Here is a 15613-nt window from a genome sequence, read left to right as displayed (position 1 = left end):
GATTAGCTTAAAATGTTGATAAACTGTTTAGGCGATTTCTTCACATTATAAGCACAGCAATGCGCACATGCCACTGGCTTATAAGCGCGAGTGTTCCATTTGCGGGAAAACTATTATTTTTCGCACATTATCAAAAGTGACCACAATTGCGATTATGCATGTAATTATTTTATTATTAAGGTACATTTTTATGGTGAAAATTATCTTCCCCAAAATTCAAACTCCAAGTGGGCTGTCATGTGCCTTTTACTGAGAAGTGGCTTACGTCTGGCCACTCTACCATAAAGGCCTGATTGGTGAAGTGCTGCAGAGATGGCTGTCCTTTTGGAAGGTTCTCCCATCTCCACAGAGGAACTCTGGAGCTCTGTCAGAGTGACTATCAGGTTGTTTGTCACCTCTCTGACCAAGTCCCTTCTCCCCCGATTGCCCAGTTTGGCTGGGCGGCCAGCTCTAAGAAGAGTTTTGGTTGTTCCAAACTTCTTCCATTTAAGAATGATGGAGGCCACTGTGTTCTTGAGGACCTTCAATGCTGCAGAAATGTTTTGGTATCCTTCCCCAGATCTGTGCCTCGACACAATCCTGGCTCAGAACTCTATGGACAATTCCTTCGACCTCATGGCTTGGTTTTTGCTCTGACATGCACTGTCAACTGTGGGACCTTATATATACAGGTGTGTGCCTTTCCAAATCATGTCCAATCAATTGAATTTACCACAGGTGGACTCCAAGTTGTAGAAACATCTAAAGGATGATCAATGGAAACAGGATGCACCTGAGCTCAATTTCGAGTCTCATAGCAAAGGGTCTGAATAGTTATGTAAATAAGGTATTTTTTTATTTTGAATTTGATTAATTATCAAAAATGTCCAAAAACATGTTTTCACTTTGTCATTATGTGGTATTATGTGTAGATTGATGAGGAAATGTGTTAATTTAATCAATTTTAGAATAAGGCTGTAACGTAACGAAATTAAGAAAAAGGGAAGGGGTCTGAAGGTTGGATGCTTTTTTTCCCTGGCTTGTTTTCCCCAGTGATTTTACCCACGCACCGCTACTGTACAGGACTACATAACAATGACTCTATTTCTCTGTATTGTATTAAAACAGTCATATATGTTAGGGTCAGTTAGGGCTGGGCGGAATACCGTATTTTACTATTTACCGTATTTATGCACGGACCGGTTTGGGTTTTTACTTCACCTTCTAGAACAGTATTTTAATGTTATGTTTGTTAAATGGGATACGCCATGTGTAACGTCCATTTTTATGGTTTACTCCACTACTTGAGTCATCCCTCTCCGCTCTCTCTCTCTCCATGCGGCTTTCCACCCAGACCTAGTCCCACCCCGTCACTCAAGGAGAGCATTTGCTGTTGCTTGACCAGAGACACATTCTTTCAGTCTGCATGGTCAATGCAGCACATGCAACAATGTTGATGACAACGATGTTGTTTCCACTTTGATCTTAGTATAAATCCACAAGCATTCTATAATTACAATATTAGTTTGTGTTTCTTACATCTGCAAACAGCTAGTTTGTATTTTCTTAGCAAGTTAAGCTAAATCGTGTTAGCCACTAATGCTAATCGCTAGGTAGCTGGCTAGTACTAGTGGAGGCTTAAATTAGCATGTTGTTTGTGCAACTATCTTCTAAATCAAAGAGGAATAGGCGAAGCATGAATATGTTGGGTATATGAATAAAGATTTAATGTAGTCAAAGATTATAGGGTCCCCTAGGAAACCATGAACATCAATTTGGTTCCTACCCTGTCATAATAACTCGTCCATGGCATTTTCATTCATTGTCATGTCAAACAACACTGTATTCAAAGTGCCCACTATTATTTATATTCTAACTATACAATTATAAGAAACGTTCTATTTCCATCATTCCAAAAGTTAACCCAAGTGTCGCAATTTCAACATTTGGTTAAAAATAAGGCCTAGTATTTTTGCCCATATCGTGGCAGTGTGGAAATGATCTCAAATGAGTGCAGGAAATGCAGAAATTGAGAGAAATGCAGGAAATGATTTTAAGTTGAATTGAACAGTATAAACAAATCTGAATGGAAAAAGACCCATTGAAATAATTTAAAAAATATGTGTTGCCACCCTAGGGTCATGCACTACTCAAATAGCAAATTTAGAACTTTTATTAATCAAAAATATAAAATACGGTCAAATACCATCATACCATCAAAAATGTGAAAAATACCATGATATGATATTTTGGCCATATCGCCAAGCCCTAGGGTCAGTCTTCTTACTGACATGTTTTGACTACCAATGCCTTATTAACTTTAAACCACAGACACCAATTGCAAATTCTGCTGGTATTATTAAGAAACTGCATGGCAACTGTTGATGGTGCATCACGTTTTTCCAACCCAGCTGGCAAGTCCAGCATTTTCCATTAAATTATATACAATTTCACCAAATATTTGATCTTTAGTCTGTCCTCCTTGAAGTCAAATCAAATCAAAGTTTATTTGTCACGTGCGCAGAATACAACAGGTATAGACCTTACAGTGAAATGCTTACTTACAGGCGCTAACCAATAGTGCAAAAAAGGTATTAGGTGAACAATAGTTAGGGAAAGAAATAAAACAACAGTACAAAGACAGGCTATATACAGTAGCAAGGCTACATACAGACACCGGTTAGTCAGGCTGATTGAGGTAGTATGTACATGTAGATATGGTTAAAGTGACTGTGCATATATGATGAACAGAGAGTAGCAGTAACGTAAAAGAGGGGTTGGCGGGGGGTGGGTGGGACACAATGCAGATAGCATGGTTAGCCACTGTGCGGGAGCACTGGTTGGTCGGCCCAATTGAGGTAGTATGTACATGAATGTATAGTTAAAGTGACTATGCATATATGATAAACAGAGAGTAGCAGCAGCGTAAAAGGGGGGTTGGGGGGGCACACAATGCAAATAGTCCGGGTAGCCATTTGATTACCTGTTCAGGAGTCTTATGGCTTGGGGGTAAAAACTTTGAGAAGCCTTTTTGTCCTAGACTTGGCACTCCGGTACTGCTTGCCATGCGGTAGTAGAGAGAACAGTCTATGACTTGGGTGGCTGGGGTCTTTGACAATTTTTAGGGCCTTCCTATGACACCGCCTGGTGTAGAGGTCCTGGATGGCAGGCAGCTTAGCCCCAGTGATGTACTGGGCCGTACACACTACTCTCTGTAGTGCTTTGCGGTCAGAGGCCGAGCAGTTGCCGTACCAGGCAGTGATGCAACCAGTCAGGATGCTCTCGATGTTGCAGCTGTAGAACCTTTTGAGCTGTAGAACCATTGTAGTTTGTTGTTGATGTGGACACCAAGGAACTTGAAGCTCTCAACCTGCTCCACTGCAGCCCCGTCGATGAGAATGGGGGCGTGCTCGGTCATCCTTTTCCTGTAGTCCACAATAATCTCCTTAGTCTTGGTTAAGTTGAGGGATAGGTTGTTATTCTGGCACCACCCGGCCAGGTCTCTGACTTCCTCCCTAAGGCTGTGTCGTCGTTGTCGGTGATCAGGCCTACCACTGTTGTGTCGTCTGCAAACTTAATGATGGTGTTGGAGTTGTGCCTGGCCATGCAGTTGTGGGTGAACAGGGAGTACAGGAGGGGACTGAGCACGCACCCCTGGGGAACTCCAGTGTTGAGGATCAGCGTGGCAGATGTGTTGCTACCTACCCTCACCACCTGGGGGCGGCCCGTCAGGAAGTCCAGGATCCAGTTGCAGAGGGAGGTGTTTAGTCCCAGGATCCTTAGCTTAGTGATGAGCTTTGAGTGTACTATGGTGTTGAACGCTGAGCTGTAGTCAATGAAAAGCATTCTCACGTAGGTGTTCCTTTTGTCCAGGTGGGAAAAGGCAGTGTGAAGTGCAATAGAGATTGCATCATCTGTGGATCTGTCTGGGCGGTATGCAAATTGGAGTGGGTCTAGGGTTTCTGGGATTATGGTGTTGATGTGAGCCATTACCAACCTTTCAAAGCACTTCCTGGCTACAGACGTGAGTGCTACGGGTCGATAGTCATTTAGGCAGGTTGCCTTCGTGTTCTTGGGCACAGGGACTATGCTGGTCTGCTTGAAACATGTTGGTATTACAGACTTAATCAGGGACATGTTGAAAATGTCAGTGAAGACACCGGCCAGTTGGTCAGCACATGCCCGGAGCACACGTCCTGGTAATCCGTCTTGTCCCGCAGCCTTGTGTAAGTTGACCTGTTTAAAGGTCTTACTCACGTCGGCTACGGAGAGCGTGATCACACAGTCGCCTGGAACAGCTGATGCTCTCATGCATGCCTCAGTGTTGCTTGCCTCGAAGCGAGCATAGAAGTGATTTAGCTCATCTGGTAGGCTCGTGTCACGGGGCAACACGTGCTTCCCTTTTTAGTCTGTAATAGTTTGCAAGCCCTGCCTCATAAGACGAGCGTCGGATCCAGTGTAGTATGACTCAATCTTAGCCCTGTATTGACGCTTTGCCTGTTTGATGGTTCGTCGCAGGGCATAGCAGGATTTCATGTAAGCTTCCAGGTTAGAGTCCCGCACCTTGAAAGCGGCAGCTCTACCCTTTAGCTCAGTGCGAATGTTGCCTGTAATCCATGGCTTCTGGTTGGGGTATGTACGTACAGTCACTGTGGGGACGACGTCCTCGATGCACTTATTGATAAAGCCAGTGACTGATGTGGTGTACTCCTCAATGGCATCAGAAGAATCCCGGAACATGTTCCAGTCTGTGATAGCAAAACAGTCCTGTAGTTTAGCATCTGCTTCATCTGACCACTTTTTTATAGACCGAGTCATGGTGCTTCCTGCTTTTATTTTTGCTTGTAAGTAGGAATCAGGAGGATAGTGTTGTGGTCGGATTTACCAAATGGAGGGCGAGGGAGAGCTTTGTACGCGTCTCTGTGTGTGGAGTACAGGTGATCTAGATTTTTTTTTCCTTCTGGTTGCACATTTAACATGTTGATGGAAATTTGGTGGAACTGATTTAAGTTTCCCTGCATTAAAGTCTCCGGCCACTAGGAGCATCGCCTCTGGGTGAGTGGTTTCCTGTTTGCTTATTTCCTTATACAGCTGACTGAGTGCGGTCTTAGTGCCGGCATCTGTCTGTGGTGGTAAATAAACAGCCACGAAAAGTATAGCTGAAAACTCTCTAGGCAAGTAGTGTGACCTGCAATTTATTTATCATTCCGCTTTAGTAGTGTACCTAAAGTCTACTATTCATAAACAGTAGATGCTACAGTATTTTTTTCTCTCTCTCTCTCTCTCTCTCGTCTGTCTTTAGTAATGCACATAGCACAGTGGTTGCTACATTCTTTCATCTTTGCCCTTTTTCTTCAGTGGTGCACCTGTATGCCCATTAACAGTAGTAACCAATTCCCCTTATTGTTTTCTTTCCACCCTCTGTAGTTGCTCACAAACAGTACCACAGGGGCAGAAAACTATTTTCCTGGAGTGCTGCAGGTACTGCAGGATTTTGTTCCAACATAGGCACCACATCTGACCAACTGAACTAATTGATCAGTTCAGTGATTGCCTAAATTCAACACACCTGGTCTTCCAGGTTGGTTAAATCAAAAACATGCAGTAGAACATTGGTAAATTCCACTGTGAATCACAAACAGTAGCACATGGGTAAATTCCAGAGATATACATGTCTTTGATACATTCTCTCTTCTATGTCTCTTCTTCTTCAGTGGTGTACATGTGCTGCTCATGGGACACTTTCCGGATGCTGATGGTACAGTTTTGGAGGGAGGGCTTGCCCCCGGAGGACTATGCTTTCTTCTTCATCGACCTGTTCGGCCACAGCCTGAGGAAGCGGCCCGCTAGGCCCTGGTACAGAGGAGACGCAGACGACCACGCCGCCAAGAAGGCCTTCAGGGTGAGAGGGGGATGACAGAGGGATGGATGAGGGAGGTCTGTAGGAACGAAGGGAGGGGTAGATTGAGTAGGGGGTATAGGAGATGGATTTAATGGGATTTAGTGGGGACTGCATCTTTGGGTCTGGGAAAAGCATTTTAATCGGATGTATTACTGTCATTACACTGCAGTTATGAGTGAGATTTGACTGGTATGAAGGAGGGATGAGAGAATTGTTTTATTTGATTTAACTCTACTTTGACCAGATAGCCTAATAAAGAGGAATGGAGGGGGTATAGAAAGAGTAGGGGATAAAGGAGAGGGATTTAGTTGGATACTGTACTGTAGTTATAAGTGTTATTACAAAGGCAGGGAGGGTAAATGAGTGATGACTGAGCAGCAGATAAGAGAAAAAAGCCATCAGTCATGCAGCTGTATTGGTAGGTAATGAGAGACACATGATACATTTAGAGAATATTGTGAAATAGGACGTTTTATCGTCAGTTCAAGGAAATAGCACTAACCCAGTGAAAAATTGCAGAGTGGTTGCCTAAACATGCATCTTTTTTCTGTGAGATATGTACCTTTTTCAAGAGAGAAATGGATGAGACGAAGGAATGAGGAAAAGGAATGACTGAGGAACAAAGGACTATGGCAAAAATTTAACCAAAAATATCCAGCTGTAGCATATCTCCCATTACACTGTCAGATAGAGTAACACTGAGTGAGGAATATAGTGTGTTAAGCATTCAGATGACTTGTCTTGATGACAGTACCCAGACAGCAAAACTATTACGGCCCAAATCCAGTCCACATCTACAATGTTACAGCCAGTTATAACTTGGTATTACAGTCAATTAACCCAAGCTATAACCATTTGACAAAACAAACTTGCACAGTGAATTGAAGTTATGTTTGTCTCTCTGGCGAACAGTTTAAATAGATGCAAGCTGCACCACACTACTGGGGGGAAAAAACGTGCATCTCAAGGGGGAAGGCCAGCTTTGTACAGCGCTGTCGGCATGTTTTCTCACCCTGAATAGCCATGTACTGTAGTCTGTACTGTAAATCAAATATTTTTCACTCCTTCACAAATAAAGTCTAGAGCTTCGTTAGCATACTTACTGTGTAGTACACGCTTACAAAACAAAGTGCTATCTGGAACCTAAAAGGGTTCTTCAGCTGTCCCCATAGGAGAACCCTTTGAAGAACCCTTTTTGGTTTTAGGTAGAACCCTTTTTGGTTTTAGCTGGAACCAAAAAGGGCTCTAACTGGAACCAAAAATGGTTCTCCTATGGGGACAGCCGAATAACCTTTCGGAACCCTTTTTTCTAAGAGTGTACAGCATAAAGTTTGGTAGGATTGTTCGATTTTTGCAGAATGCATGCTCTGAACATTATCGCCACATTCCTAAATTACAGCCATGTTTTTACTCACAAGCACGTGGGAGATCGGGCCCCTCGTCTTAAAAGTGTCATATGTAGCAAAGAGCCCATTTGTCATACATTCCTAATTATTACATTGATTGAATATGTCTCACGTCCTGAGCATTGCCTAAATGTATACAGCCATGTTAAATGACTAATTACTTGGTCCATGGACAGTATGTACAGTTCAGCGGGTAATATATTGATTGCCGTCTACAATACAATAAGAAGAGCGAGCGAGAAAAATGAATACAAATAGATCGGAAAATTTAAAGAAGGCAGCATATCACAAAGACGTGATAGTGTGTGAATGCTTTGTAGTGAATGCTTTGAACATATAAAAATACAGGAAAAAAGAGAAAAGGATGATGAGTCGGAGGTAGGGTAGGGAAACAGAGGGTTTGGTCCAATATCCACACTAGCACACCACTTAACTTCCTAGACTAGAGTCTAAGCCTCTAGATGGCGATATGTACTAACTTATGGAATTGTTTTACGATGGTAATTTTCCTACCCAGACTCCTTGCTCTGGCTAAACGCTACGCCACACCCACAGACATTAGTTTCTTTTCCTCAATGACTTCCTTCCCAATGATTTCTAGATTGAAAACACATTCTAGTCCCGAAAACCGATGGGTTGGGCCAACTATATTAATTTGGGGACAGGTCGAAACACACATGAAACATTCATTGACATTTAGCTAGCTTGCTGTTGCTAGCAAATTTGTCCTGGAAAATAAACATTGGGTTGTTATTTTACATGATATGCATATAGTCCTTTTTTTTTGCTGGATCTTTGTGGAATTTTGACCCATGTTGAGTCAAAATGTTGTTTGTTTTTCTCCTTGTTCATTCTTCTTTGGAGTTTTACAATTTAAAATATATCTGTGAGCAGCAATGGACGAGGTTCATAGGATGTCAGAAAGGACAGAAGATCAGTTGGATAACAAAGCAGGCACTCTATGATGTAGGAACTATCTTCCTTTATGTGCGATCATGAGACAAATACAAACTCTGGAGTGAATCTGACTATGGTTCATGAAGAGAAAACTATTTTGAGAATTAGCATTACATATGCAAAGAATTAGTTGCTAATAGTTTCCTTGTTTTTCAAGATGGCAATACCAAATTCAGTGTGGTTTTTGAAGTATTTGTAGCATATCTTAGCATATGTACTAATATGTATCTACTAGAATAGTGTGGCCATCAACGTTATTTTCACAATCTCTTTAGGGACAATTGTGATGAGTTCAAAGACCAAATTTGCAGTGAATCTGACTTTTAGTCCATGAGAACATTTTTACATAATCAAAAGTGAATTGTTAATAGTTTCCTTATTATTAAAGATATCAATGCCAAACATGGTTCATCATGGTAATGTCTTTGACGATCCTAAAAAGTCCCAAGTGTTAAGTTGATTTACAAAGGAGTGGATTTACAAAGTATTTAAATGGACATGTAAAATCCAATTTCCTGATTTATCAATAACTTAGCCATCTCTTAACCATTCCCATAGCTCAAACTAAGTTAAGAGATTTACCATGGTCATACATACTGAATGTTGTGTTATTTGGACTTGTGTTTTTCAAAGATTTTCCAAAAGTTCCAAGATGGAGGAAAGTCTGTCCTGGTGGACCTTATGTGTTCTTGAGGCAAATTTGTTCAGCATGAGGAAAGACCGCTACATGCAAAGTTCCAAGTCTCTAGGTCATACAGGGTGGTGGATATGAGGGTTTAAGTGAGACTGCTTATAACAACACCACCTATAGGCCAATTGGTGCAATTCCTTTTGACAAAGTTAGTCATGGCCTTTAGTTTGTGTGCCAAAAAAAAGCAAAAATAACAATCTATGCTAGTTATTTGACCATGTCAAGGAAAAAAAAACTATTTGCTTTGCTGTGAACCCCTAATTAAAATGAGACGCGGGAGTTGACGAGTGTTTGTACAATATCTAACATGAGACTATGGCAATGTGTATGTCATGATCTATATGTTATGTTATTGCGTTTTTCTGACTGGTTGTCATTCATTTTTCTTGACAGAGTGTGAAGATCCTGACCTACAAAGAGCCACAAAACCCAGAGTACCGGGAGTTTGTGTCCAACCTGAAGATGGACGCATTGAACATGTTCAACTTCACCGTAGAAGACTCGCTGGTAAGTGGGGATGGCTGATTGGTTGCTTGACTGGTTTGTTGGTTGATTGACAGGCAGGGGGAGGTCAGAATAGAAAGCAGGTAGAAATAAGTCAGTAAAAGTACAACTACAGATGTTGGAGCGAGAGTGGTAGAGACAAAAAAATCGAGGATGTCTCTCTTACTCACAGGATGAACACTCAAGAAAATCCAACTTTGAAAAGCATTGTACCTCTTTCAGACCCATAGACAGAATGAAATAGACAAAACGTATTAATTAGACCAGGGATGGGCAACTGGCGGCCCGCAGGCCCCTTTTTTGTAGGCCCGCTGACCAATAAAAGAAATCAAACCAAAAAATATTTTGGAACTCACTCATGGCCTCAACTTACTGTTGAGAGTTATAACAATATAATACAATAAAAGGTTATAATAATAAAAGGTGCAATTGTCACGAGCGGGTAGAACTGTTTTAGGGTGAGTCAAGCGCAGGAGACTGAGGTCCGTTGGAACAAACTTGATTTAATAAATCCAAAGGCAAAATCCATATACGGCTGGGAGCACAACAGTCAAAGACTAAAAGAAGCTCCGCTCAAAAGGGCAGACGGGTCGCAGCCCGGCAACCCTACTGCCTATACAATAAGTCGTAACCCAAACAATATAACACCACACGTAACAAAGAACAATCCCGCACGAATCCTAAATAAACACAGACAGACTAAATACCCCCCCACTAATGACAAACACGAAACAGGTGCAATCAAAAAATAGACATAACTAACAGACACTGAAACACAGATTGGTGGCAGCTAGTATGCCGGCGACGATGAACGCCGAGCACCGCCCGACCGAGGAGAGGCGCCACCTTCTGTAGACGTTGTGACAGTACCCCTCCCCTGACGCGCGGGTCCCGCAGCGCGCCGACTCCGGCCTCGGGGACGACCCGGAGGGCGAGGCGCCGGGCGATCCGGGTGGAGGCTGTGGATATTCCGCAACATGGCTGGATCCAGAATGTCCCTCGCCGGGACCCAGCACCTCTCCTCCGGACCGTACCCCTCCCAGTCCACGAGGTACTGCAGGCCCCCCACCCGACGTCGGGAGTCCAAGATGGCCCGGACTGTATACGCCGGGGCCCTTCCGATGTCCAGGGGGGGCGGGGGGGCCTCCCGCACCTCAGCGTCCTGCAGCGGACCAGCTACCACCGGCCTGAGGAGAGACACATGAAATGAGGGGTTAATACGGTAATATGTAGGAAGTTGTAACCTATAACACACCTCGTTTATTCTCCTCAGGACTTTGAATGGCCCCACAAATCGTGGACCCAGCTTCCGGCAGGGCAGGCGGAGGGGCAGGTTCCGGGTCGAGAGCCAGACTCTATCCCCTGGGTTAAACACAGGGGCCTCACTGCGGTGGCGGTCAGCGCTCTCCTTGTGTCGTTCTCCAGCCCTCTTTATACACTCCTGGACAGCATTCCAGGTCTCCCTAGAGCGCTGGACCCATTCCTCCACCGCAGGAGCCTCTGTCTGGCTCTGTTGCCATGGCACCAGGACCGGCTGATAACCCAACACGACCTGGAAGGGTGACAGGTTAGTAGAGGAGTGGCGCTGAGAGTTCTGGGCCATCTCGGCCCAGTGCATGAACCGCGCCCACTCCCTGGCCGGTCCTGGCAATACGACCGCAGAAACCTGCCTACATCCTGGTTAATGCGCTCTACCTGCCCATTACTCTCGGGGTGGAAACCCGAGGTCAGACTGACCGAGACCCCCAGCCTCTCCATAAACGACCTCCATTCCCTGGACGTAAACTGGGGACCCCGATCAGATACGATGTCCTCGGGCACCCCGTAGTGCCGGAAGACGTGGGTAAATAGGGCCTCCGCGGTCTGTAAGGCCGTAGGAAGACCGGGCAACGGAAGCAGACGGCAGGACTTTGAGAACCGATCCACAACAACCAGGATCGTCGTGTTCCCCTGAGATGGCGGGAGATCCGTTAGGAAATCCACCGAGAGGTGAGACCAAGGCCGCTGTGGAACGGGGAGGGGCTGTAATTTCCCTCGAGGCAGGTGTCTAGGAGCCTTGCACTGGGGGCACACCGAACAGGAAGAGACATAGTGTCTTACATCCTTAACCAAGGTGGGCCACCAGTACTTCCCCTTCAGGCCTCGCACTGTCCGTTCCACCCCAGGGTGACCCGAGGAGGGTAGAGTGTGGGCCCATTGGATCAAGCGATCGCGAACACCCAGCGGAACGAACTTCAGACCCGCGGGACATTGAGGTGGAGTGGGTTCTGACCGACTCGCCCGCTCGATGTCCGCATCCACCTCCCATACCACCGGTGCCACCAGACAGGAAGCAGGGAGTATGGGAGTGGGATCGATGGTCCGCTCCTCGGTGTCGTAGAGACGCGACAGTGCGTCGGCCTTCCGGTTCCGAGAACCCGGAATGTACGAAAGGGTAAACTGAAACCTCATAAAGAACATGGCCCACCTGGCTTGACGAGGATTAAGTCTCCTCGCTGCCCGGATGTACTCCAGGTTACGGTGGTCGGTCCAGATGAGAAAAGGGTGACGTGCCCCCTCAAGCCAATGTCTCCACACTGTCAAAGCCATGACCACGGCTAACAACTCCCTGTCCCCCACATCATAGTTGCGCTCAGCCGGGCTCAGCTTCTTAGAAAAGAATGCGTAGGGGCGGAGCTTCGGAGGAACACCCGAACGCTGCGAAAGAACAGCTCCTACCCCAGCCTCGGACGCGTCCACCTCCACTATGAATGGCAAAGCGGGATCCGGATGCGCCAGCACCGGAGCGTTGTTAAACAGAACCTTCAGACGACGGAAGGCTCTGTCCGCCTCTGCCGACCACCACAATCGCACCGGACCCCCCTTCATCAGTGAGGTAATGGGAGCTGCCACCTGACCAAAACCCCGGATAAACCTCCGGTAATAATTGGCGAACCCCAAGAATCGCTGCACCTCCTTCACCATGGTAGGGGTCGGCCAATTACGCACAGCCGTAACGCGGTCATCTTCCATCACCATCACCAATGAGAGGTAGTGGGTAACTGAACCCCACTGTGATAGAATTTGACCTCTATAGTCAATGCACGGGCGCAGGCCTCCTCCCTTCTTCTTCACAAAAAAGAAACACGAGGAGACGGGTGATTTAGATGGCCGAATGTATCCCTGTCTCAAGGACTCAGTGACGTATGTCTCCATAGCCACTGTCTCCTCCTGCGACAGAGGATACACTGACTTTTAGGAAGGGCCGCGCCAGCCTGGAGGTTTATCACACAATCCCCCTGTCGATGGGGTGGTAATTGAGTCGCCTTCATTTTACTGAAGGCGATAGCCAAATCGGCATATTCAGAGGGAATGTGTACAGTAGAGACTTGGTCTGGACTCTCCACCGTGGTTGCACTGATGGAAACTCCTATACACCTACCTGAGCACTCCCTCGACCACCCTTTAAGAGCCCTCTGCCCCATGAAATCTGAGGATTGTGAGAGGCTAGCCAGGGAAGTCCCAGCACCACCGGAAATGCCGGGGAATCAATAAGGAACAGGCTGATGCGTTCCTCATGACCCCCCTGCGTCACCATGACCAGTGGCACTGTTACCTCCCTCACTTGGCCAGACCATAGTGGTCGACTATCTAAAGCGTGCACGGAGAAGGGTTGGTCCAGTTTAACCAGGGGAATCCCTAACTTGTCAGCAACCCCACGGTCTATAAAACTCCCAGCTGCGCCTGAATCGACTAGTGCCTTATACTGGGAGTGAGGGGAAAACTCAGGAAAAAAAACAGAGACGTACATGTGGTCGACAGGGGGCTCTGGGTGTGTCTGGTGCTGACTCACCTGGGGGATCGAAGTGGTGCTCTGCCTGCCATCTGAATTCCCGGGAGAACCTCTCCAGCACCGGTCTGCAGTGTGTCCTCTACGGCCACAGTGGGTGCAGGAGAGCCCCCCCCCCCCCCCTCCGGTCCTCCTAGCAGCAGTCCCTTCTAGCTCCATGGGCGTTGGAGCAGGAGGGATGGGAGGTGGAATGAGTAGGCCCCGATCGGAACGTCCCCAGGCAGCCAGCAGGTTGCGAACTCTGGGTAGTTGTCCTTAGCTGAGTCTGGGCCCTCCCAGACGGCGTTGGCCCATTCCAGAGCTCTACCCGTGAGGCACGAGACGAGGACGCTCACCCTCTCTTCATCGGAGGGAGAGGGCCGGACGGTCGCCAGGTATAGGTCCAACTGGAGCAAAAACCCCTTGCACCCAGCGGCCGTCCCATTGAACTCCCTGGGAGCCATGATCCGGACCCCGCCTGTACTGGGTCCGGTGGGTGTCGGTAGGGGCGCCGGGTGATGACTTGGTCCTGGTGGGGGTGAAGGAGCGACTCGCTCCCAGCTCTCTAAACGGGCCAGCACCTGGTCCATGGCCGTGCCCAGTCGGTGGAGGAGGCTGGCATGTTGGGAGACTTGTTCCTCCATTGACGGTGTTTCTGTCCCTGCTGACTCCATAACGTGGTGCGGGATTCTGTCACGAGCGGGTAGAACTGTTTTAGGGTGAGTCAAGCGCAGGAGACTGAGGTCCGTTGGAACAAACTTGATTTAATAACTCCAAAGGCAAAATCCATATACGGCTGGGAGCACAACAGTCAAAGACTAAAAGAAGCTCCGCTCAAAAGGGAAGACGGGTCGCAGCCCGGCAACCCTACTGCCTATACAATAAGTCGTAACCCAAACAATATAATACCACACGTAACAAAGAACAATCCCGCACGAATCCTAACTAAACACAGACAGACTAAATACCCCCCCACTAATGACAAACACGAAACAGGTGCAATCAAAAAACAGACATAACTAACAGACACTGAAACACAGATCGGTGGCAGCTAGTAGGCCGGCGACGACGAACGCCGAGCACCGCCCGACCGAGGAGAGGCGCCACCTTCTGTGGACGTTGTGACAGCAATTTCAAAATGTGGTTGTGCATCAGCAGTCACTTAATTATCCCATGTCAGCAAATTATCTTTAGGTTGATAAGTTAGTCTAGCGGTTAGCTATCTAAACTTGTAGTAAGCCTGATCGAATCCCCAACCGGGGTGGAACCCATTGATCATCAGTTATCATATTAAAAGCAGCGAAATCTTCCCCTCAGCCCCATAGTAAAATGTGTAGAATTACAGGAAATGAATTTAACATTTTTTGTTTTAGTCTTTGCTGTCATGAAGGGGATCCCTAAAATGTTTTGCTCACAAGGTGGGTAACTGGCTCACTGTTACCGATGTGGGCCCAAACTGTACCGCCTCTACCTGCCTTCACAATGCATGACCTTTCAAAGGCTGCTGGGACAAGAGAGGACATCCTGTAGAATTTTCATGATTTCCCCTCAGTCCTAATGGATCTCATGGTAAAAAAACATAGGTAGGTTTATTCTTCGCCAATACGGATGTTCTGCAATGTGATGTGTGTAACACTAGTCCTTAAATGGTATTTGAATCGCAACAGTAAATATGGAGTATTGTCATTTGATGCACCATTGTCAACGATTTAATTCTGTCCTATGAGGAGTGGATGGAAAATTGTACGATATACTGTTACAGTAATTCCTCATTGTCCCCACTACAGATCCTTGGGTTGTCCCATTCCATCAACAGGGTTTACTGGGTAAATGTTGCTTGTATGAGTTATTCAGGGCAGAGCATGCCAGTTAAGCTTCTGGTGACTGAAATTGGGTGGTTAAGACTCTGGCTGCTCATATATCAAAAAACACCTTCACAATTTCCTCTACCCTTTCTTTTCTCCTCTCCCACTCTTTCTCTTTATTTAGATAGTTTCTCTCTCTCTCTCTCTCTCCTCTCTCCTCTCTCCTCTCTCCTCTCTCCTCTCTCTCTCTTCCTCTTCTTTCCGGTTCTAAAACCAGCTGTAATTATTTATATAAAGGTGAAGATTGGAGTCTATGCTTTGAATCTACACCCTTAGAAAAACCCAAACTTTTTTGGGGTTGAACCGTTTGAAGAACCTTTTTGGGTTCCAGGTAGAATCCTTCTACCTGGAACCCAAAAGGGTTTTACCTGGAACCAAAAAGGGTTCTCCTATGTGGACAGCTGAAGAACCCTTTTGGAACCCTTTTTGTGTAGAGAATTAACATTCTGGCGTTTTGCCTTCTGGCTCTGGCTGGATTTGCTAGTATAGAATTACCTTAAT

At 46.1% G+C, this 15613-nt stretch overlaps 1 protein-coding gene across 1 annotated transcript in view; it reads left to right on the top strand.

The window, feature by feature from the left end:
* LOC106569878 (atrial natriuretic peptide receptor 1) overlaps positions 1 to 15613 on the top strand; it is a 122214-nt gene that overhangs the window by 25343 nt on the left and 81258 nt on the right. Inside the window, exons 4-5 of the mRNA XM_014141587.3 lie at positions 5694 to 5881; positions 9329 to 9442. Of these exons, the coding sequence (XP_013997062.1) occupies positions 5694 to 5881; positions 9329 to 9442 (302 nt within the window). The remainder of the gene's footprint in view (positions 1 to 5693; positions 5882 to 9328; positions 9443 to 15613) is intronic.

Source organism: Salmo salar, chromosome 14 (genome assembly GCF_965601325.2).
Source record: "Salmo salar chromosome 14, fSalSal1, whole genome shotgun sequence".
Taxonomy (NCBI): Eukaryota; Metazoa; Chordata; class Actinopteri; order Salmoniformes; family Salmonidae; genus Salmo; species Salmo salar.
This window is presented reverse-complemented; position numbering and strand designations above follow the sequence as displayed.